This window comes from Tupaia chinensis, unplaced genomic scaffold (assembly GCF_000334495.1).
Source record: "Tupaia chinensis unplaced genomic scaffold, TupChi_1.0 Scaffold000311_2, whole genome shotgun sequence".
Classification (NCBI taxonomy): Eukaryota; Metazoa; Chordata; class Mammalia; order Scandentia; family Tupaiidae; genus Tupaia; species Tupaia belangeri.
In genome coordinates, this window is record NW_006159803.1 from 6,799,660 (window position 1) to 6,821,612 (window position 21,953).

General features: G+C 40.5%; 1 protein-coding gene across 1 annotated transcript; it reads right to left on the minus strand.

Moving 5' to 3' along the window:
• Positions 1–1,588: 1,588 nt before the first annotated feature.
• On the minus strand, positions 1,589–14,095 carry PLET1 (placenta expressed transcript 1). The gene is made up of 4 exons (XM_006151010.3): positions 13,632–14,095; positions 8,328–8,529; positions 5,617–5,678; positions 1,589–3,084 (listed from the first exon to the last, which is right to left on the minus strand). Exons 1-4 carry the CDS (start codon positions 13,813–13,815, stop codon positions 2,852–2,854), a joined length of 681 nt encoding a protein of 226 aa, XP_006151072.1. The 5' UTR covers positions 13,816–14,095; the 3' UTR covers positions 1,589–2,851.
• Between the last annotated feature and the right edge of the window lie 7,858 nt (positions 14,096–21,953).

Sequence of the window (21,953 nt, forward strand, 5' to 3'; positions counted from 1 at the left end):
AAATATAATGCTTAAAACTTATCATATTTGATGAAAAACATGAATGTAAACACCTGAGAAACTAAGATATTCCCAATAGTGTAAAAAAGATGCACATTGAGACATAATGTAATTATTGAATAGTTATTACTACCACAGTTATTATTACACACTCAGTGAAACAGGACAAACATCCCACATCACTCAGCTAGTTAACACAGGGTTGACTCAGAGATTGTGGCTAAATGGGAAAGCCCAGTTTTGGGGAGTAGATCTGTGTTCTTGCCTTTTACAAATTTGAGGTCAGTTATATAACTTCTTGGAATATAAATTATCTTTAAAAATGCAGATAATCTGGCAACTTTGCGGATAATGCATTTTTGTGAGGATTTCACACATGGCACATGTGAATGAATCTAACAGTGTCAGCACACAGAAGATGTTCAAGAATTGATACATTTGAGCCAGCTCCATAGAGCAGCAGAAATGTGCTGCTCATAAAAAGCCAGGTCCCACATGGCAACCATCTTTGAAGCCCATGTGGTCAGCTTCACTTGCATGCTGTGTACATGCATGTAAATGCCCAAGATTCAATAGGAGGAATGAGACTGGTGTGACCAGATCCTGTGGAGGGTGCTCATCTCTCTCTAAAACACACACACACATGCATATGCACACATGCATGCATGTGTTTTATCATAAATAAAGATAAAAAAGTTTAAAAAAAGAATTGATACCTTTGTGAGGAATTCTTAGGATGGGGGTCTTTGGGGGAAGGGATTTTTGATTGGCTCAAGAGCCCAGAATAATATCTGGTATGTAGTAGCTGCTCAGAAAATATTTGTTGATAAATGAACCTAAAGCAGTTGAAGATAACCATTATCAAGATCAGAAAAGTGTTGTTTGTATAATTATATTGTAGTAAAAATCCCTTTTGCACTCTTTTTTTGGGGGGGGAGGGGAGAGGTTTTTGCTATAGGGCACGTGCATTCACCAGAAAGAGAGACAGAGACAGAAAGTGAGAAATCCCCCCCCAGGGGGGATGGCCCTGCTGCAATCCCTTCTCCATTCTCCTCTCGGGATCTTGGGCACGCCGGCACACCTTCCCGGTGTGAGTTTAAGCCACCGGGTCCGGGACTTGAACCGCAGTCGACTACATGGGAGTTCAGCAACATACCCATTACACTAACTGTTGGTCCCCCTTTTGCACTTTTGTAGAGGAAAGAATGTGGCAATCTTAACAAAAGTGGAAACTTACATAGTACAAAAATTAGGTTATTTATTGTGGTACTTTAGTAGTAATGAATAAGATAAATGCTGATTAAATGGGCATCTGTAGGCTTTTTCCCATTCCCTTATAATTGCTCAGCCTTTTGGGGGGACCACTTGGTCTTCCCTCAGGGCTAATATGGAATCTATCTAGGGAGCAGCAGCTCTGAAGAAGTTAAGAATTTCTTTTTTTTAAAAAAAGAATTATTTAATTTTATTCATTCATTCATTTACTTTTCATTTGACCAGAGAGAGAAACAGAAGAGAGCAAGAGAGGGAAAGTGAGAAAGCAAGCCACCAGGTCTAGGACTCGAACCATGGTCAGCCATGTGGGAGTGTCCAGCGCCTTAACTACCACGCCTTCAGTAGATGGATAATCTTGAATGGGAGAATAGTTGTTTAGCTCATATTACTGTCTTTTTTTGGACACTAGAAAGAAAAATCACCATCAAATTGTCTTAATAGAGGAACCTGCAATTACTTTATTTAGCCAAGCATATATAAATAAACAGACTAAATATTTGCATACGAGGCTTTGTTCAGTTACAAACAACAGGAAGTGACAATGAATAGTACTAAGGTGTTCTAAGGAAGAGAGGGAAGAATGAATAGAGTCTGAACTCTTAAAAGGTGCACATTTTTGGGATCAGAAAAGAGTGCTGGCAATCAGGAATTTAGCACAATTATTTTGAAAAAACTTTGTTGTTTATTATTACAGAAAATACCGTGTTTTCATTTGGTTTTACATTGTACCTTAAGTATTATAAATATTTTGCTGAATTCTTATTGGAAATTACTGTTAGAAGACAAGTGATCAGTTTGCACTTGAGAATGAAAATTGATTAATTTTACCCTTAGGTTTGGCCTTTGAAAACATTCACACATTCACCATTTCATTATTTTAAAAATATCTGTATAAAATAATAAAATTAGATAGCCTTCTCTATATTTTAAGTTAATCACTCATTAAAGACATAATTGAATTTAATATATTCATTATCTTGCTTGAAGTATAAATGCCTATATGGAATACTTTTTCTATCCTTGGCTGCTCAGACATGGTATAGTCTTATTCTTATGCCCTTCAAAACCTACTGATGTGGATAAAAGAATAAGCTGCCCATAGCCTCGGGGCTATTTCTCCTTTTTCCTCAGTTGATTCATATGAGTCACAGAAGTTCAGCATGACCTGAGTGGATTTGGTCAGAAATCTGAGATCATCTTGAAAACAAGGAAGGATTCTTACCACAGAACTCAGGGACACAGAGGAATAATTTGGCAGTGAACAGAAGTTAAGATTGGCTGTAGAACTGACTGTCAACATGTTAAGCTGAGAGGCAGAACTCAAAAAGTTATGCTCAGGCCCAGTGTAAGTATTAATGAAAAAGCATGGTTTGTGTCCTGAAAGATCTAGTTGAACATCTATGTGACCCAGGCCCACTGATGAGTGCCCCCAGATCTCCATTTTAGTTCATGGCAATGGCAGTAGAGTTGTACATTTGAGAACCTAAAGTCTTCAATCACATACATGTCCAAGTACCAGCTTGGACCTGAACATAGGAGGATGCAGTGGAGGTGGAACAATGGTTTCTCTTGTTGTCTTTTAGAAGAGGAGTTTGCAGGTGAGAAAAGCAATCAAGATGTGAATGGCATCTGTGATGGGGCTGCTGAAAACTCTGTTGGCCATGCTTCTGGTTGTGCTTAGGGTTGGCGTTTTGGTTGGGCTGGTGTTAGAAGTCTTAGGAGTCGAGGTAGCAGAAGTCTTGGGAGTCGAGGTAGCGGAAGTCTTAGGAATCGTGGTAGTGGAAGTCATGGAGGCTGTGGTTGTGACCATCCCTGGAATAAAAGTAACATCAACCTCTGTTGGGTGATAGGTAAGCACTAGAGAAAGGAAGTTAGTCTGACATATGGCCTGAACCAGAGTTCCTGAGCAAAATTCAGTAAACATTTCTCCAGGGCCAAGTGTGTGTTAAGTAGCAGAAATAAGTAAGAAACTCTCCTGAAGATCTGCATCATCCTATGAGAATGGAGAGACTTAAACAATTGCTGAATTTGATTGGAGTGGGTAGTATGCTCTTGAATGTCTTCATATCCTTAGTAGTGGATTAATCAGTGCAAATATAATAAGGGATGGCATAGCTTTATTTCCTTTTCACTAATTTCAAGGACTTACAAGAACTAGGTACCACCCAGACTAAGGAATGCCATTGCTGTTTTAGAACTAGTAGAAGGATGCCCTGTCCAAAACCTAGTTCTGTGGTTCTGAGACATTGATCATTTTTACATGTAGAATCTGACCAGACATTGATTCTGTGAGGTGATTTTGTGGAGAGGAAGAGAAAACCAGGCCTGTAGTCCTGGGAGGCTTGTCTGGTCCTGAGAAGTCTGCAGCTTGGCAGTGATACTGCCACAGATCTGAGTAGACCTCAGAGAGGACTACATAGAAGAGGAAGAAGGGACATGTCCAGTGACTAACTCAGGTGCACAAAGTCTTCTGCCTATCTAGAGGGTCCTTCCAGTTCTGTGGCATTGCTTATCTTACTTAACAAATATTTTTCTGACTGCCACTAGGCAAGAAAGTTAGAACACAACCACTTATATTTCTTTTCCTTTCTTTTTAATTGTTAGAGGGTACATGCATTTGCCAGAAAGAGAGAGAGATGGAAAGACAGACAGAGAAAATAAAAGCACTCCCTTGAGGTGTGGTCCCCTTGCAATTTCTTCTCTTCCATTTCACTATCCTGTTGGGGTTCAGACCATGCATGCACACATGTCTGGCATGTTTTTCAAGCCACTAAGTCCAGTAGTTGAACTTTGATGTACCTTGTAGGATCTGGCTCCCTTAACGACTAGGCTACCAGGCCAGCCCTCCCTGTTTTATTAACTTGGAGCTAAGAGGTCCTGACCAGAAATAACCCTCCCCCTTGACTTTTAAATCAGCTTTTACCTAGAAAAGGTCCTTGAGGAAGAAATGCTATCTCAGTCTTTTCATGGAGAGGAAGCCACCAAGGTAATAGTTAAGACTTTCATATAATAGTTTTGCTGTCGTTTGGATGTTCTCCCCAGAAATCCATGTGTTGGGACTTGGTTGTATTGTAAAAGTGTCACATGAAAACTTAATCCCTTCATGGTGTCCCAGGGTAAGGGTGTGACAAAGTCAATAGGATAAAGGGTGTGATAAAGTCAATAGGATGTGGGCCTCTGTGATTGAGTTCTGGTAAGTTTATAAGAAGGGAAAGGAGACCAGAACAGGCAAAAACTTATAGACAGCTGCTCTGCTCAATGTCCTGCCCTCTACCATGTTGTAGCCTCACCCAAAATGGGCTCCTAGACCCTGGACCTCTAAACTGAACTGAATAAACCTCTATTTTATTATAAATTCACCTAGTCTTAGAAATTTCTGAACAACACAGTGGCAGACTTAAGACAAATTTCATTAGGCACAAACACTCTAAAATTTATAGTTGAAAATAATCATCCCCTTTGAACATGTTGCAATGCATGACTGGCAGGAAAATTTACAGTATGCTAAATGTCCTTCAGTGTTTTGGGGACCTGTTACCTTGACACTGAGAAAGACTACTGTTTCTCATTCTTGGTTTAGTCTTATATTTTAAAACATCATCAAATTATTTTTACAGTTTTGGTGTAAGCCTAAGGAAAGGAGAAAAAGTTTAAGATGTGGAATTGAGTCCTCATTTCACCGTTTCTGTTCTGTGTAGCTTTAGGCAAGTTACCTGTATTTTCTGAACTTCTTTGAATTTAAGCTTGTTACAGGGAAATAAGAGAAAAGGAAGTGGGAAGAAGGTCAAGGAACCTCAGGAAGGTGTGAGGTTGGGTGCTATACCCCGAGAATGGCCAGTGAAGATTCCTGTGGTGATGGCAGCCGAAGACCACTCTCAGAACAAATGAAATTACTGATATTTCTATTATATCAACTCTTCTTTTTGCAACTCCCCATACCCTACCCCCATTCCCTTTAAAACTCTTTGGTTACAGTTTACTATACCCATGATGACTTTGTGTGAGTGGGAGTTCTTTGTGGAAGAAGATGCTAATTTTCATATCAGCATCTATGTGGCATTGAACAAAAATAGCTTCTGAGGAAGCAGGAGTTTGGAGTATCAGTGACTGACAATACAAGACCTCTGGGAATTTGCAGAAATCTTGGAGAGGACTTTTATTTCCCACAGGGCATGGGATAAAAGATTGAGCAAAACTTATTTAGGTCTCAGGGTGCCAGGAAATTCAGCCAGTATCTGGATAATTCATGTTAACAAGACCCTTTTTACTAGGACACCCACAAAGCAGTTTTCCAGCCTGGTACATTTCATGGCCAGATATGCAATGGACTACAGAGGAACTTACTTGCATTTTTGAGTTTCACAGAAGAAAATGTAGCTGTCTTGTTGAGGTAGACATTGAAGGCTCTGTGGAAGGCAAATCAGTTAGAGAAAATGGTGAGGATCTCTTCTGTGGAATTCACAAATTCAGTTTACACTGCTGCCTTCCTGAAGGATACCAACTTCTTAATTCCTTTTATGCTTACTTTTTCTATGGCACAATTAGCAGGTCATTAAATATTGATGTGTTCTATCTTGTCTGTCTTGACTAAGATCCTTCATGATCTTAGTCAGCCTCTAGGCAAACTCTCCCGTCTTCTGTCCCCACTAATTTCCCCACCATGAACTCCCCACATGTTGTACACATGTCTGGTCTTTCAAGCCAGTCCCTCTGCCTATAATACCTGTCCTGGTCATATCTGCCAGTAGATGGGGCCTCTGTGATTGAGTTCTGGTGAGTTTATAAGAAGGGAAAGGAGACCAGAACAGGCAAAAACTTATAGACAGCTGCTCTGCTCAATGTCCTGCCCTCTACCATGTTGTAGCCTCACCCAAAATGGGCTCCTAGACCCTGGACCTCTAAACTGAACTGAATAAACCTCCATTTTATTATAAATTCACCTTCTTTATGTTGTCATTTCTGTCTATTGTCATTAAACCCAGACTAACTCCATCACAGAGATATAACCCTCTACTGCACTTCTTGATGGTAGATTTTGTTGTCAACACTGACACATCACAGTGCTTAATATTTGTTAAATGATTTATACAGCTTGGTCTGCTGTTGTATCATTGGTCTATTATTATATTAGTCCCTTGTTCATACTTTCAAATAATTAATGAAAGGACACTACATGCCAATCACTTTACTTGGTGCTGAGAGGACAGTGGTGAACAAGATGGGCATGGTTCTTATCCTTTGGGCATTGTCTCTTCAGAGACACAGATTTTAAATAAATGATCAGCCAACTGGTTGAGTAATTGCTCATGGTTGTTATTTGTGCCCTGGCAAGGTAGAGGAAGTTAGAGAGTGCTGACTTGGCCTAGGAGTTTAGGGAATGTGAAGCAGTGGTATTTAACCTCAGTAAATATTCTTATATAGGCCTTCCCCTGCTGATTTCATTGTAAAGAGACATGGGCAGGGACCACTTATTCCTTTTGTGCCCTAACAAGAACAGTGTCCCCTACAGTGGTTTCCTGCTTTCTGTATATCCCATAAATATGTGAGGCTCCCCTCCTCTGGAGTCAGCCTTGCTGACCAAGGGCATGCATACACATTGTAAACAACCAGAGATCAGCATATCATGGCAGATGTGAGAGTTAGAACATGGTCTGGAGACCATGTTGTCAGTGAAACTATGCTGTTTTATTTTTTTCTTTTTTTTTTTCAGATTGTTACCCTTAGGTCTTTAATCTGTTTTTGCATGAAGTGTCAAGACTTTAACGGGCTGAGATGAAAGGAAAGTCCTTGAAGGACCAGCACATGGAATAACGGTTATGTCGCTGGACTCCCACGTAGTCTACCTTGGTTGGAGTCCTGGACTTAAAACTCATGCTGGGTGTATGTGTGTGTGTGCCCAAGATCCCAAGAGGAGAATGAAGGAGAAGGGATTGTGGTGTGGCCATCCCTCCTGTGCAGTGATTTCTTGATTTCTTTCTCTCTCTTTCTGTTTCTCTGGCAAGCATACACACCTTATAGGAAAAATCTCTCAAAAAAAAAAATGAAAAAAGGAAAGTCTTTTCCCTAATTAATCTTAATTGGCCTCTAAATAGCTGCTGCCATTGTTACTCTGGACTGCAGCAACTGCCTTTGAATTCTACTCTTGCATGCCACTCTGGGCATAATAGCCTCTTCTCCAAAGCCAGTTAGATTTGACCTATCTAAGCATGATGTCATCACGAGCTTCCACAGAGATGTGGCTGTTCACAGTGGACTCAGTCTGACGCCAAACCTGTCCTTTCAGTACAAAATGGCAGTCCAAGAGCATAAGTACCTCCCATCATTTGGGTCTTAAGGTAAACCTAATAACGAATCCCTATCTAGGTGGAAGATTTGTTGTTCAAGTGTAATGTGAGCCCTTGAGTGGCATCACCACAGTATTTGCATCTGTTGTGTGACAGTAGGAAGCTAATTTTATTACATAATCATCATATTACTATTAGCAAGCTATTCTGAAGATAGATCTATGTTTTAAAAAATTTTTAATTCTGAATGTAAAGAATTAGAAATAAAAAGAATACCTAGTTCAGGGACCAGCAGTTAGCATAATGGCTATGTCGCTGGACTCCCACGTAGTCGACCATGGTTCGCATCCCGGACCCAGTGGCTTTAAACTCACACCGGGCACGTGTGCGTGCGTGCCCAAGATCCTGAGAGGAGAATGGAAGAGAAGGGATTGCGGCGTGGCCATCCCCCCTGGGGGGGCGATTTCTCGCTTTCTGTCTCTCTGTCTCTCTCTGTCTGTCTGGCGAGTGCACGCGCCCTATAGTGAAAACCTCTCTTTAAAAAAAAAAAAAAAAGAATACCCAGTTCTTTATGTTGAGTGTAACTGTTGGGGGTGTGTGTGTGAACTCCTTCAGATGAAAGATGTGGCAGAATGGTGAGGCAGAAAAGAAATATAACTGCTGAATTTTCCATATCACATTTAGATTATATTTCAGTCCTCCAAGGTCAGTGGGAAAGTGTGTAAACCCAACATAAAACTTAAAAAACCCAAAACAAAGATTGGTTCTTACTGTAGCTCAACTTCAGTGATGTTCTTTACATTAAAGGCCTTCCAATTTGCCTCGAAGAATGTGTTGTGTAAATACTGCACGTGATATAGAAAGCTGCTATTGCACGTCATGTCTGCTCCTTGCCAGAAGCCCACTGAGTTGTTGTTCTTGTCCAGTGCTCGCAGGACCACAGAGCTGACGTTTGAAGTCACAGGAATCCTTACTGAGAGGAAAAATGATGAGAGATTAGTCAGCCAGCTGTGAGGTGAGCCCAAGGGTATAGGGTGTGAAAAAAAGAAATGATGATGAATATGTACAGATAATATCCTATTTTTTGTAAAAGAAGTTGAAGAAAGTCTGGAAGGAAATACAGCAAGATATTCACTGTAGTGATTTCTTGGTAGTGAGATTACAGGTGCTTTCTTTGTGTTTCTTAGTTTTCTACAGTGAAAAGTAGACAAAGTAAGACTTATTATTTTTTTTACTGTTTTTTCTACATACAGGGGTGAGATCTTAGGAGTGAATCTCTCTCTCTAGTGACAGTGCATGAATGTGGATGTGCAGAGGAGAAAAAAAGTGAAATAAGCCCCTTTCACAGACTCTCATTATGTCACAATGCATTTTCCCTGCCCTCCAGATCCTGGGTTGCCCACACATATAAGGCATGTTTCCAGGCTGACCAGGAGATCTGAACCCATGGTCTACCAAATGACTTCCAGCCTTAAAGGCACTTGTATTATCATCGTGCCACAATGGCTGGCCAAAGTGAATCCCGTAACCTGGGGCCAGGACTTCTTTTTCAGATGAGGCCTACTATGTCTTCTTTATGGGGCAGTGTGGGGATGGAAGGGATTTATGTATGTGGAAGGGTCAGGTGGGCTCCTGAGAAGCCCATGAATATAAGGGAATGTCATGCCAAGTAAAAGCAAAGCCTGGTTCCTGGTGCTGGAAACGCTGATTCTCTTGATTTCTGCTGCTCAGGGTATGGGAACGGGGAGGAATCTGAGCCACAAGAGTCATAATCCAAGTACCTGTCAAGTAATCCTCAGGGTTATTCACTCAGGCAAGCCCTCCCCTGTGGCCTAGCCTAGCATACACTCACAGTGGACCTCCTTGCCACTTGGTAATTCTATTCAATAGTTCAGCCTGCTGGCCTGTTAATGGTGTTGGGGAATTCAGTTCAGTCTCTCCATTTCCTCCCTTAGAAGGTACTTTCTCTGCAAATTCCTCTAAGCTAGCATGTTGTTCTCTTCAGGGCACTCTCAGCTACCCAAAATTCCTCCAACTATTGGATTGTCAGAAAAGTCATGATGCATGTTTACACAGAAAAACAGAAAAATACTTTCTTGTATTTTTTGTATTTTCATGACTTTTCTGATAACCCAATATTTCTTTAACAAAGCAGAGTTGATCATTTGACACAATAGAACCAATCAGTCCTGGATCTGAGTTCTGGCTCTGACATTTAGGAGCAAATAATTTAGACTCTGTGCCTAGGTCTCCTGGTCCATCATTTACTCCACAAATACTTTTAAAATATCCAATTTGCTCTAGGTCTGGGGGTAACGATATTATCTTTTATTATCTGAGATCGTGATCCTTATCTTGGAAGGGTCCTAGGAGGATTAAGGAGCAGAATATGAAGAGTTCAGTACTTGGTTAAATTGGGTAAATCGTAATTGTTCTTATTTATTATTTTTAGCACACTACATTTCTGTGTTACAGTTCTTTGTTTTGCTAATCAAGGTTGGCTGGTCCAGATCCCACAAACCTAGACTTGCTCAGTGAGCACCTGGCATTTGTCCTGTCTCTGTGCATAATGGTGGGTGGGAGATGAAAGTGATGGCATCATCTGGACAGTCATTGAGTGTGTCAGCTCTTCTAGAGGGATGGCTCTTGCCTCTGTCCTTTCTTCTGCTTTTCCCCTTTCACTCCAGTTGAAATTCTCTCTTTTCTCTTCTGGATACCTGTATTATTTGGATTTCTGGCCTCAGGTTCTTTCTTCAGGCTGACTTGTCAGACTCATACAATATGCCCATCAGGACACACTCCTGTCCAAAGCCTTCAGTGTCTTCTCTCTAGAGTATCTAAACATCCTGCTTATGTACTTCTACTCCTATTCTGTTGATGATCATTCCCAGCACATGGCTTTTAGGACCCTAGGATTTAGCCTCACTCTGCTGTTTGCATTCCCACTCTAGCAGCAGCCATGTATCCCTCTGCTCTGCAAATGTATCCTCGCCTTGCCCCCTGTGGCTGGCTGCCTTCTGGAATCCTTCCTTCCCATCATACACCCTCTCCCCACTTCCAACCCAAGATCTTATTTAGGTGCTACCTCTGGGTCAATTTAGCCTTCTTTTCTTCTCATTACTGAAATATTTACATTAAAGAAAAAAAATGTAGAGTTGAATATTTAATTATATTCTGGCATGCGTTATGCACTATGGTTTCATCTGTGCCAGTATCTGACCAGGTCACAGTTGGGCACGGTACTAAATAACTACTCAGTGACTAATTTACAAAGTCATGTATCCAATGTTGAATAGTGCCCTTTAAACTGGGAGTTCAGGAGGAAAGTCAGGCAAATTATGTCCTTGCCCATAGAAGTAAGAAATGGAGGCAGCTGCTTACCCAACAGTCTTAATGTTAATGTCACTGTATGAGACAGACCTAGGGAACCTGTTTGAAGATATTGCCTGAGCTGCAGTTGTTTCTTGGGACCTGCCATGCCATTTGCATGTAGTTTACCAATGTTGACCTCACCCTGAAATCTAGAATAATTTCAAAACCAAAATAAGGGGACCAGCAGTTAGTGTAATGGCTATGTCACTGGACTCCCATGTAGTCGGCTGTGGTTCGCATCCTGGACCCGGTGGCTTAAAACTCATGCCGGGTGCGTGTGTGTGCGTGCCCAAGCTCCCGAGAGGAGAATGGAGGAGAAGGGATTGTGGCATGGCCATCCCCCCTGGGGAGTGATTTCTCGCTTTTTGTCTCTCTGTCTCTCTCTGTCTGTCTGGCGAGCACACGCGCCCTATAGCATAAACCTCTCAAACAAACAAACAAACAAAAAAAGGAAATTAATTGGCCTGGGTGGGCATTTAAGAAGTCCTGAGTCCTGGTAATGACACTGTCCAAGGCTATCATGTTACTGCTGGGTCATCATAGATGTGGAATCTGACACTTCTATCTCTTTTCCCTAAGTCATTTCTGGAGTGAGTCAGTTCACCACATAGCCCAGGCATGTTTCTGTTCTGAGATGGAATCTGATAAAGCTTAGGGAAGAGCTGGTGGCATTTGTCGACCTTTAAGGGACCTTCACTCTCTCCTCCGTCTCCTGGCTTTGCCAACAGCCTCTTTAACTGCTGTAACTGCCTTTTTTCCCAAGTGGATGTCCTGGTTCATCCTTCTCTTGCCTTCCTCCTTTCAGCAGGCACCCATAACTCCCCTTCACAGCATCCTCACATAATAGATCTCTTGGTTTTCCATTTCAATAGCAAACCCTTCACCTTGTTCAGTTGTTAAGTGCTACACTCTCTTCCTTCAGGGCCTGTGCCTCTTTTGCAATAGGGCCTCTGACCCTATAAGGACTTTCCCTTGGTCACATAAGACTACCTGGTGTTCATCCTGAATTGCAAGACTATCCTCCCTGCCCTAGAAAGACAAGTTTCACTGCCTGGGAGAATGACCTAGTTAACCCCATCACAACTGAAGCACTTCGTGGCAGTTCCTATGAAAAAATAGGAAAAAAGACAAGCTAGGATGAGTGTATGAAGGCACTTCATGGTTCTTCACCTGCCGAAGTCTGGAATCTGTGGACCACAAGTGTGGATAGCATCCTGGTGGTCTCTGAAATCTGCTTAGACTTTTTTTTTTATTAATTAATTTTTTTGAGAGGTTTTTCTAATAGGGCGTGTGCACTCTCCAGACAGACAGAGAGAGACAGAGAGACAGAAAGTGAGAAATCACCCCCCGAGGGGATGGCCATGGCGCAATCCCTTCTCATCCATTCTCCTCTCAGGATCCTGGGCATGCATGCACATGTGCCTGGTGTGAGTTTAAGCCACCAGTCTGTGACTCGAACCATGGTAGACTACATGGGAGTCCAGCGACATAGCCATTACGCTAACTGCTGGTCCCAAATCTGCTTAGACTTTTATGAGAGGCTGGATGACATAATAGATAAGAAGACAGGTTCCTGTACTGCACTAGATAAATCTTAGCTGCATGATTTATTAACTGTATTTCTTCCTAGTGACTTTGGGTAAAATTTTAACATCTATGCGCCTCATTTCTTGTCTGTAAAATTAGGAAGATAACATTTACCTCTAAAACATACCTAGCTCACAGGGAGAAGTGTCACCTCTCATTATTCTAATTGAGAGATGTGCACTGGTTCAGGGCAGTCTCTAAAGCCAGAATGTTTGTTCATGTCCTGGCTCCACAATTTAAGTAGCTCTGTGACCTGAGGATGACACTTAGCATCTCTGCCTCTGTTTTCTCTTCAACACAACAATGATATCTATTTACCTAATTAGTCATTATGAGGACTGAATGCATTAATACATTGTAAATCACCATGGTAAATGTTGGCATTGCTATTATAAAACAATTAGAAAGCATACTTTGGACTCAGATGTTTGGCTGATCCAAAAAGGGAATTTATAATATATTTACTAAATACTTCTAAGAAAAGTATTGGGTTAAGAATGAAATGACGAAGATTCAAGAGCCAGTTCTGCCACTAAGAGTGAGACTCTGAGCAAGTCATTCAGCTTCTCTAAGCTTCAGGCTCCTCATTTAGAAGGTGGATTTCAATCACTAGATTTTTTCACCCACAGACCAAATACCAATAGTATCTCCTGGAGTTTTATAGTATATAATTCATAGTAGCACTGCTTTTGTCAAATGTATGTAAAAAGATAATATACTGTCATGCAATTTTTATCCCTTTAGATAATAAAAGGGCCCTTTTTATTTGACTCAGAGAATTTGCTCTAGGTGTGCTGTTGCAGAGACTCAGTTAATCTGAGTGTTGGGACTTTACGCCTCTTGTGGCTGAGGTCCACTCAGGAACATGCAGGCAGAAAAGTACCCCCAGTCTACTCTTACATATTCTCATTCTTTCCCTTTTTCTCCTTACTTCCCACCTGGTTCCAAAACACCTTTTTTTTTTTTTTTTTTTTTTTTTTTTTTTTTTTTTTTTTTTTTTTTTTTTTTTTTTTTTTCCCCTTATAACTGAGAGCAGGAATAAAGGGAAATGTCCTGAAATTCTAGTTAACTCCTTTCAGAGGACAAAGGACAGTAGAGAGAACAACTTCTACTCACCTAAGTAGACTGTGTTGTTTTCAAAGACATCAGAATTAACCTTGATTCCTGGGCTGGTGGTGGTGGAAACCTCATCAAAGATCATGCAGGGGTCTCTGTGATTTGGAGGGCTGGCAGAAGAAAACGGCAGTATCAGGTATAAAAACAGACCCAGGGGCAGTAGCATAGAACCGAAGCCTGCCATGGTCTTGATCTGCTTGGAAATTACTGGGCCTGGAACTGGTTTTGAGTCTGACTACTCACCTCCACCTCCTGTTTATATGGAGCTTGTGGATGAGGTCATACATGCAAATATTCTACTTGCTCCTCCTGAAAATACTGTTCACTATCTTTTAGAATTTGTCCAAAGATTATCACTACGAATGAAGGACTAGTCACCAGTTGTCTGTCACCCAAGGTCCTTTACTAAGTCCAGTTTTGCTCAAGAAGAGGAATGTACTGATTATGGGTTTATTTTGCATCTCACTCGTCTCAGCATCTGCTATTTTAAGAAAGCTGTTGAGAAGGGGTAGATAGCAGCAAAGTGAAATTAAAAGTTGAGTAATCACATAGCATCCATTTAAAAACTCTGCTCTCTGCCTACAGGAAACTCGGGCAAAACAGCCCCTTTTTTCTGGAATAGTATATATCCTCTTCCAATCCTTCATTGAGTAGGTATACAATCCCTACGTCATTTCATGACTAACATAAAAATAGATAGGATAGTGCTTCTGGATATATACTTTGGAAAGAAACAGTTTAGGTCCAACTTGCTCCTGATATTTTCTTCTGTAGCACCACAGTACAAGGAAACTACTAAAAACAAAAAAAAAAAATTAGAACATAAAATTTATTTTTAATGTTTTTTCTGTGAATTTTATGATTTACTCACTAAAGGAGAAAAGAAGAAAGAAACATTTTACTTTGTTGAGTAGAAATAAGACCAAAATAAAAAGTAGACTTCAATCAGGTTAATATTTATGTGTTCCTTCAGGAGAAGCACTTACAGAATGGTGGAGTAAGGACCTCTGGAAAAACCACTTCTCCACAAAAGCAATGAGAACACTAGCAAAAAATGGTCAAAATCAACTTTTTCAGAGCTCTGAAAATTAACCAAAGGCTTATAATAATCTTGAAGCACTTAAGAAGAGTAGTTAAATATCAATCAGAACAGTGAATACTGTGGTATTTTAACTTGCTCTTGTTCCAACCCCTTCATCCTACCTCCATGGTAGCCTTGAGAACTGACCAACTTATGGTAGTTATGAACACCAGCAAACTGGCAGTCAATAGTGGGGAACAGAATAGGTTTGGAGCATCCCAAAAAGCCTTATTCCCAGAGAATTGTCACTATGTAATGTATTGGAGGTTGCCAACAGATTGTCTTTGTCTAGTAAGACAGACAACTCAGATTTATAAATACATTCAAAGAACTAGACGAAACCATGCCTAAAGAAGTAAAGTATGTGAGTAATGTCTCACCAAGTAAAGAATAGCATAAAGAGCTAGAAATGAGAAAAAGAACCAAATAGAAATTTTGTAGTTGAAGCCACCAGGTCTGTGTCTCAAACCTCAGTCACCCATGTGGGAGTGTCCAGCACCTTAACCATCACACCACCTACTAAAAAAAAAAAAAAGAAATTTTGCAGTTGAAAGGTAGACAGACTTAAGAACAAATTAGAACTAGTGGAAGAAAGTATAGGCAAACTTAAAGATAGTTCAATTGAAGTAATATTTTTCTTTACTCATGTAGAGTGTGTATATACAGTGTTTTCTTTACTCATGATAGAGTGTGTATATAGAGTGTTTTCTTTATTCATGATAGAGTGTGTATATACAGTGTGTATTTTCAGAGCTTTGTCTTTCTTTGATCTGACTAAGAACTTTGTGTTAACAGCCTTATTGCTAAGGTGTTTGTCAAAAACAATCAGTGGGAATTTAAAAAAATATTGTGGGTTTCTGAGCAGTGATTTCAATTAAGAATAACAGGAGGCTAAATAAAAAAAAAAAAGAAAAAATTGGAAATGTTCACAGGAGGCTTTGAGAAGCTCAGACAAATTCTTGGGAATCTAGAAGGCCATGTGCATATGCAGGACTATCGTTATGCACAAGAAAGACCTGGGAAAGCCCGAATCTCTTACTGTGAGACTCTGTACAACTGGAAAGTGAATACTAAGGCAGAGTTGTAAACTGCCTATCTGATCAGTGAAGGCATGCTCCAAAAGAGACACATAAAAGTACTTTACAAAAGATGGGAGGCTTAGGGAACCAGCAGTTAGCGTAATGGCTATGTTGCTGGACTCCCACGTAGTCGACCGCGGTTCGTGTCCTGGACCCGGTGGCTTAAAACTCACGCCGGGCACGTGTGCGTACGTGCCCAAGATCCCGAGAGGAGAATGGAGGAGAAGGGATTGCGGCGTGACCATCCCCCCTGGTGGGTGATTTCTCGCTTTCTGTCTCTATGTCTCTCTCTGTCTGTCTGGCGAGCGCACGCGCTCTATAGCGAAAAGGAAACTCGGGCAAAACAGCCCCTTTTTTCTGGAATAGTATATATCCTCTTCCAATCCTTCATTGAGTAGGTATACAATCCCTACGTCATTTCATGACTAACATAAAAATAGATAGGATAGTGCTTCTGGATATATACTTTGGAAAGAAACAGTTTAGGTCCAACTTGCTCCTGATATTTTCTTCTGTAGCACCACAGTACAAGGAAACTACTAAAAACAAAAAAAAAAAAATTAGAACATAAAATTTTTTTAATGTTTTTTCTGTGAATTTTATGATTTACTCACTAAAGGAGAAAAGAAGAAAGAAACATTTTACTTTGTTGAGTAGAAATAAGACCAAAATAAAAAGTAGACTTCAATCAGGTTAATATTTATGTGTTCCTTCAGGAGAAGCACTTACAGAATGGTGGAGTAAGGACCTCTGGAAAAACCACTTCTCCACAAAAGCAATGAGAACACTAGCAAAAAATGGTCAAAATCAACTTTTTCAGAGCTCTGAAAATTAACCAAAGGCTTATAATAATCTTGAAGCACTTAAGAAGAGTAGTTAAATATCAATCAGAACAGTGAATACTGTGGTATTTTAACTTGCTCTTGTTCCAACCCCTTCATCCTACCTCCATGGTAGCCTTGAGAACTGACCAACTTATGGTAGTTATGAACACCAGCAAACTGGCAGTCAATAGTGGGGAACAGAATAGGTTTGGAGCATCCCAAAAAGCCTTATTCCCAGAGAATTGTCACTATGTAATGTATTGGAGGTTGCCAACAGATTGTCTTTGTCTAGTAAGACAGACAACTCAGATTTATAAATACATTCAAAGAACTAGACGAAACCATGCCTAAAGAAGTAAAGTATGTGAGTAATGTCTCACCAAGTAAAGAATAGCATAAAGAGCTAGAAATGAGAAAAAGAACCAAATAGAAATTTTGTAGTTGAAGCCACCAGGTCTGTGTCTCAAACCTCAGTCACCCATGTGGGAGTGTCCAGCACCTTAACCATCACACCACCTACTAAAAAAAAAAAAAAGAAATTTTGCAGTTGAAAGGTAGACAGACTTAAGAACAAATTAGAACTAGTGGAAGAAAGTATAGGCAAACTTAAAGATAGTTCAATTGAAGTAATATTTTTCTTTACTCATGTAGAGTGTGTATATACAGTGTTTTCTTTACTCATGATAGAGTGTGTATATAGAGTGTTTTCTTTATTCATGATAGAGTGTGTATATACAGTGTGTATTTTCAGAGCTTTGTCTTTCTTTGATCTGACTAAGAACTTTGTGTTAACAGCCTTATTGCTAAGGTGTTTGTCAAAAACAATCAGTGGGAATTTAAAAAAATATTGTGGGTTTCTGAGCAGTGATTTCAATTAAGAATAACAGGAGGCTAAATAAAAAAAAAAAAGAAAAAATTGGAAATGTTCACAGGAGGCTTTGAGAAGCTCAGACAAATTCTTGGGAATCTAGAAGGCCATGTGCATATGCAGGACTATCGTTATGCACAAGAAAGACCTGGGAAAGCCCGAATCTCTTACTGTGAGACTCTGTACAACTGGAAAGTGAATACTAAGGCAGAGTTGTAAACTGCCTATCTGATCAGTGAAGGCATGCTCCAAAAGAGACACATAAAAGTACTTTACAAAAGATGGGAGGCTTAGGGAACCAGCAGTTAGCGTAATGGCTATGTTGCTGGCCTCCCACGTAGTCGACCGCGGTTCGTGTCCTGGACCCGGTGGCTTAAAACTCCCGCCGGGAACGTGTGCGTACGTGCCCAAGATCCCGAGAGGAGAATGGAGGAGAAGGGATTGCGGCGTGACCATCCCCCCTGGTGGGTGATTTCTCGCTTTCTGTCTCTATGTCTCTCTCTGTCTGTCTGGCGCGCGCACGCGCTCTATAGCGAAAAAAAAAAAAAACCCCTCCAAAAAAAAAAAAAAAAGATGGGAGGCTTAGGGAACCAGCAGTTAGCGTAATGGCTATGTTGCTGGCCTCCCACGTAGTCGACCGCGGTTCGTGTCCTGGACCCGGTGGCTTAAAACTCCCGCCGGGAACGTGTGCGTACGTGCCCAAGATCCCGAGAGGAGAATGGAGGAGAAGGGATTGCGGCGTGACCATCCCCCCTGGTGGGTGATTTCTCGCTTTCTGTCTCTATGTCTCTCTCTGTCTGTCTGGCGCGCGCACGCGCTCTATAGCGAAAAAAAAAAAAAACCCCTCCAAAAAAAAAAAAAAAAGATGGGAGGCTTAGGGAACCAGCAGTTAGCGTAATGGCTATGTTGCTGGCCTCCCACGTAGTCGACCGCGGTTCGTGTCCTGGACCCGGTGGCTTAAAACTCCCGCCGGGAACGTGTGCGTACGTGCCCAAGATCCCGAGAGGAGAATGGAGGAGAAGGGATTGCGGCGTGACCATCCCCCCTGGTGGGTGATTTCTCGCTTTCTGTCTCTATGTCTCTCTCTGTCTGTCTGGCGCGCGCACGCGCTCTATAGCGAAAAAAAAAAAAAACCCCTCCAAAAAAAAAAAAAAAAGATGGGAGGCTTAGGGAACCAGCAGTTAGCGTAATGGCTATGTTGCTGGCCTCCCACGTAGTCGACCGCGGTTCGTGTCCTGGACCCGGTGGCTTAAAACTCCCGCCGGGAACGTGTGCGTACGTGCCCAAGATCCCGAGAGGAGAATGGAGGAGAAGGGATTGCGGCGTGACCATCCCCCCTGGTGGGTGATTTCTCGCTTTCTGTCTCTATGTCTCTCTCTGTCTGTCTGGCGCGCGCACGCGCTCTATAGCGAAAAAAAAAAAAAACCCCTCCAAAAAAAAAAAAAAAAACCTTCCCAAAAAAAAAAAAAAAAACCTTCCCAAAAAAAAAAAAAAAAAAGATGGGAGGCTTACTGGTTTAAGGCATTAAAAAAAAATCTCTATTTACTATTGGCTATTAAGTTCATTAAGGAAAGACTTCACTGGTCACACATAATAAAGAATACAGGCTTTACAGAATTAATTCAGGAAAGTCATTGAAATAATTAGTAACAGCAGCAACAACTAACAATAACAAATAGCAACAACAACAAACCCAGGGAGGGGAGAGGAATCTGATGTCCAGAGTTGCCACATTGTATTATTATTACTATTTTTTAAATATAAGTTTTCACCTTAGGGCAACCCTCATGCTTGCAGGAGAGAGAGAAAGATAGACATAGTGAGAGAGAAAGTTAGAAATCACCCCCTAATAGGGGGTGGCCATGCTGCATTATCTTGGGCATGCATGCACATGCACCCAGCATGACTTTCAAGCCACCTATCTGGGTTTCAAACCATAATTGGCCACATGGTGGGAGTTCAGGCCATGTGGGAGTTCAGCGGCATAACCACTATGCTATCTGCTGGTCCCAACCACACTGTATTTTTAAAATGTTCTGTTTTCAATAAAAAAAAAAAAAATACAGTACATGCACCAAAAAAAGAAAAAAGAAAGTATGGTCCAGTCAGAAGAAAGAAATTCCCAGTCAACAGAAATTATCCTTGAGGAATCCCAGATTTGGGACTTACTAGACAAAGACACTGACTCAGATTTATAAATATGTTCAAAGAACTAGAGGAAACCATGCCTAAAGAATTAAAGCATGTGAGTAATGTCTCACCAAATAAAAAATAGCAAGAAGAGCTAGAAATGAGAAAAAGAACCAAATAGAAATTTTGCAGTTGGAAGGTAGAAAGACTTAAGAGCTGATTTGAACTAGTGGAAGAAAGTATAGGCAAACTTAAAGATAGTTCAATTGAAGCAGCATTTTTCTTTACTTATGATAGAGTGTATATACACACATGTGATAGGGAGAGAGAGTAAGAGAAAGAGAGATGAGCACCTTCCACGGAGTCTAGTCATTCTGGGATCCTCTTCCTGCAGCATGCCACCCGTCAGAGCATGGGCACCTGTGTGCGTGCCTGAAATGTTTCAAGCTGATTGGGGTGGGGATTTGAACTGCAGCCTCCATGTGGAATCCTGCTTCTCTTGAGCAATGTATTACTGCTGTGCTATGGAGCTGTCCCCATTGAATAAATTTAATAAACCAAGTCCAAGTCTTGTATACTGAAGACTACAAGGGTTCCAGAATAGTCAATATACTCTTGAAAAAAACTAAACCACAAATTTGAGATTAGCACTTGCTAATTTTAAGTCAGGGCCTAGCAGACACAAACAAAAAGAAAACTTATTACAAAGCTAGAGTAATCAAGACAGTGTGGCACTAGCATAAAGATAGACATAGAGACAAATGGAATAGGACTGAGAGTTCAGAAACAAATTCATACATTTATGATCAACCAGTTTTTGAGAAGGGTTCAGAGACAATTCAGTGGGGAAAATAACAGTTTTTAAATAATACATGCTGCAACAACTGGATGCAATATTCAAAAGAATAAAGTTAAACTCCTACTTCACACTATACATATAAAAATTAACTTGGGGCCAGCAGGTGGTGTGGTGGTTGAGGGCACTGGATTCCCACATGGCCAACTGTAGTTTGAGTCCTGGACCCGGCCGCTTTCTTTCTCACTTTCTCTCTCTCTCTCTCATTCACTCTATCCCCCTCTGATGAAATTAAAATAAATACATAAAGTTAGAGAAAATAATTATTTTTAAAAATTAACTCAAGATAGCATAAGGACCTAAATATAAAACTATTAAATTCTTAGGAAAAAATAGGCAAAAATCTTTACTACCTTGGTTTAGACAGTAGTTTATTAGATATAATGCCAAATATAAAAGTAAGCAAAGAAAAAAATAGGTAAGTTGGACTTCATAAAACTAAAACTTTTGTTCTTCAGAGAACACTATCAAGAAAGTGAAAAAGAAAAGTGCTTGCACATCGAGTTTTATTGTGGCACTATTCACGATTGCTAAGACATGGAACTAACCCAAATGCCCCTGTACGGATGGATGAATGGATTGAAAACTGTGGCACATATACCCTATGGAATACTATTCAGCCATAAAAAACAACAAAACCCTGACTTTTGACAGAAAGTGGAAGAATATGGATGATTTACTGTTGAGTGAAGCAAGCCAGGCTATGAAGGAGAGACATTGTATGTCCCCACTTAATATATACTGAGTGTCTGCACTCTGTGACTGAAACTGATTGACCTAAGGTTGTACAAACAGAAGAGATGGGGGTTAGTGCCAGAAGTGGAGTGTGTGGAGAAGAGGGACTTAAGGAAGGACATTTGGAGGAGGGATACAGAGACAGAGCATTGATAGGATGGGGAGGTGTGGTGTCAGAGGGATACAAGAGCATTGATAGGATGGGGAGGTGTGGTGTCATTGGTGGAAGATGTTTTGATCAACTGGACTGGGGAGAAATGTTCACATTGAAATGTTCACTTTGTAAGCTAAATAATATGATTGAATGTATATAAAAAAGTAAAATAAAATAATAATAATAAAAAAGAAAGTGAAAAAGACAACCCACATAATAGTAGAAAATATTTGTTAATTATATCTCTGATAAAGGCCTAGTAACCAGAATATATAAAGAACACTTAAAATTCAACAATAAAAAGACAAATAACCAGACTAAATAATAGGTAGAGAAATTGAATTCTTCCTTCAAAGAGATATATGGATAGTAAGCATGTGAAAAGATGCCTAACATCATTAGTCACTAGGAAAATGCACATCAAAACCACATTGAGATACCACTTTATAGCCACTAGAATGACAATAATCAAAATGACAAAGCATTAGTGTTGGCAAGGATATGGAGAAATTGGAACATTGTTGGTGGCAATGTAAAATGATGCAGCCATTTGGGAGAATAACATATTGCTTCAAAACATTAAACAGAGTCACTA

Bases quoted from the DNA above. Each gene is read 5' to 3' on its own strand.
- PLET1 (XM_006151010.3), bottom strand. From the start codon at position 13,815: ATGGCAGGCTTCGGTTCTATGCTACTGCCCCTGGGTCTGTTTTTATAC. The intron at 8,530-13,631 runs GTGAGTAGAAGT...TTTTCCTCTCAG, and splicing joins AAACAACACAGTCTACTTAG to TAAGGATTCCTGTGACTTCA. The intron at 5,679-8,327 runs GTAAGAACCAAT...TGCCTTCCACAG, and splicing joins ATCACTGAAGTTGAGCTACA to AGCCTTCAATGTCTACCTCA.